The 2,503-nt window shown below is 50.1% G+C and overlaps 1 protein-coding gene across 1 annotated transcript; it reads right to left on the bottom strand.

Annotated features, from left to right (window-relative positions):
• Positions 1–1,085: 1,085 nt before the first annotated feature.
• Positions 1,086–1,763, bottom strand: LOC123182824 (histone H3.2). Its single transcript, XM_044595494.1, has one exon. The coding sequence runs from the start codon at positions 1,677–1,679 to the stop codon at positions 1,269–1,271; it is 411 nt and encodes a 136-aa protein (XP_044451429.1). The 5' UTR covers positions 1,680–1,763; the 3' UTR covers positions 1,086–1,268.
• Between the last annotated feature and the right edge of the window lie 740 nt (positions 1,764–2,503).

Genomic DNA, 2,503 nt, shown 5'->3' with positions numbered 1-2,503 from the left:
TCAACATGAATCTGTGCACCAAACATAAAAAGTACTGATACTGTTAAGACGAGAATATTAGCATGCTGTTCGTTCAGGTTCAGAGGCAGCAAACCAGATTACTGAATACGTGGTTTGAAGCAGCCAGGGCAACATTTAAGCTAAAATATAAATCAAAGCATTTTAGAACCCATTAGCTCAATTTTGCAGTGACCATTTGATAACATTAATTATGTACCATCTGATATCAAGAGCTTCATCATCCCTCTCGGGTCTGTGGATACATGTAAACCATAAACTAGATGCCAACAGAATCATAGGCAAATGGATCTTAAGACAGGTTAGAACAAAAACACGTTCTGCAGTTCAAAGAAGGAATTTCAATTGCAAAAACATGCGGTCTCTCTCTCACCTTTGCTAGTATTTCATAGTTCTTCGTTGCATTCAACAAGAAATCTGGCACACCTTTTTGCTCTGCAGGGGAAGCATTATGGACAAGATCAAAGCAGTTATAGACAGACTATAATCCTCTTTCGCTACAGGATATCATTCCAGCATTAAATTACTGAAAATATCGCCCAACATATGTTCACCTTACTGATCTGCAGCAGTTTCACTGCATCATCTCTAATTGCACCTTCTACTTCGACCACACTGTTGACAATATCATGACGCGGTCATTTGCAGGTGCAAGAAATCCATCAGATGGATCATGGCATGCGACATCAAATTTGATACAGTTGTATCAAAAACAGTATGTACTCTATGAGCAGTGCAAAATATAAAAATCTCTTGTCTATATCCTATTTTACCCGTTGTTAGCATCATGGTACAGGTGAGGGTTATTTACAGTCACAGGGAGTAAAAAGTAATAACATGATAAAACAGCTGCGGCTGTTCATTCAGGTTCAGAGGCAGTCAACAAAATTACTACTGATGACGAAATTTAATAGTCAAAGGCATCAATTAAGCTAAAAACTTGAAGCAATTTAAGACACAGTAGATTAAACTGGCAGAAAATTTCACGAGTTGGAATAATATAATGCACAATTTGGTGAATCACATTCACTGACAGGCTCACAAACAAGCAAAAACAGGCATCAAAATGAACAGATCTTAGAACAGACCGCCAACATTTTCATTTAAATTACTGATGACAGCAAGATGGTGACATCAGATCAGGCACACTACATCCACCATGGCACAAACAAACACTACGAGCACGCACATCTCGACCGCTGAACAACGGCTAAGGTGGATCTAACACACGACGACGCGCACGGAGCAGCCTAGGCCCTCTCGCCACGGATGCGGCGGGCGAGCTGGATGTCCTTGGGCATGATGGTGACGCGCTTGGCGTGGATGGCGCAGAGGTTGGTGTCCTCGAAGAGGCCGACGAGGTAGGCCTCGGCGGCCTCCTGCAGTGCGGAGACGGCGGAGGACTGGAAGCGGAGGTCGGTCTTGAAGTCCTGGGCGATCTCGCGGACGAGGCGCTGGAAGGGGAGCTTGCGGATGAGCAGCTCCGTGCTCTTCTGGTACTTGCGGATCTCGCGGAGCGCGACGGTGCCGGGGCGGAAGCGGTGGGGCTTCTTGACGCCGCCGGTGGCCGGGGCGGACTTGCGGGCGGCCTTGGTGGCCAGCTGCTTCCTCGGCGCCTTGCCGCCGGTGGACTTCCTCGCCGTCTGCTTGGTGCGGGCCATGGCTCGATGCGCCGGGAGGCTGAGGAGGGAGGGGGAGGGGGTTCTGGTGCTTGAGGAGGAGGGATTGGGGTGAGGAGGACGGAGGGGAGGGACCGGTGCTAAATAGGCGGCGCGCGCCGAGTGGGCGGGGTAATTTTCGTGAGCTTCGCTTTTTCGGGAGGGAAGGGAAGGTGGGAGTGGAGCGTTGGATTTTTGGTGCGTGGACGGTCGAGATCTGGTGTCGAGGTAGCGATCCGTGGGGTGGTGGTTCGCCTGCTGTGATTGGTTCGCTACGAGCGAGGCGGATCGTGGAGGCGTGCGTTCCTGCTAGAGTGCTGGTGCTGCTGATTTTATTTTTTCATTAGGGGACTAGTGCTGCTGATCTGCATGTGGTGTTGGGCTGTTGGCCCGAGATGGAACGAAATGGTCGTGGGAGCAAAGGCGCGATATGCTTGCTTTTGCCGCCAACAGGGGGCTCCTATTCGGCGCGTTTGGCACCGCGGAAGCGAACCGGCGCCTACTGGCAACGCCAAGTGGGCCGGCCCACAGACGGAGCGAGCAGTAAACTGTCTTGCGGAAATCTGGTAGAACGACGACCGGTGCGTGTTTGGTTACATTGCCGATTCAGCCTGGCCCGGCGAGCCTGGCTCTATTGAGCCGGTTTGAGGGGATGCAGGCCAAAAAAACCCAGATGCATATAGTTTGGTTGCCTGCATGCTCCTAGTTACATGAGACAAACATTTTTGACCCGGCGTTTGGTTGCCCGCATTGCATTAGGTGCACATATGATATGGTGTTTGGTTGCAACCTGCATAAGATGTTGTCACCACTTCTATCTAATGGTG

Source organism: Triticum aestivum, chromosome 1D, assembly GCF_018294505.1.
Source record: "Triticum aestivum cultivar Chinese Spring chromosome 1D, IWGSC CS RefSeq v2.1, whole genome shotgun sequence".
NCBI classification, from domain to species: Eukaryota; Viridiplantae; Streptophyta; class Magnoliopsida; order Poales; family Poaceae; genus Triticum; species Triticum aestivum.
This window is presented reverse-complemented; position numbering and strand designations above follow the sequence as displayed.

Excerpts from the sequence above, each read along its gene's own strand:
- LOC123182824 (XM_044595494.1), bottom strand. The coding sequence starts at position 1,679 with ATGGCCCGCACCAAGCAGACGGCGAGGAAGTCCACCGGCGGCAAGGCG.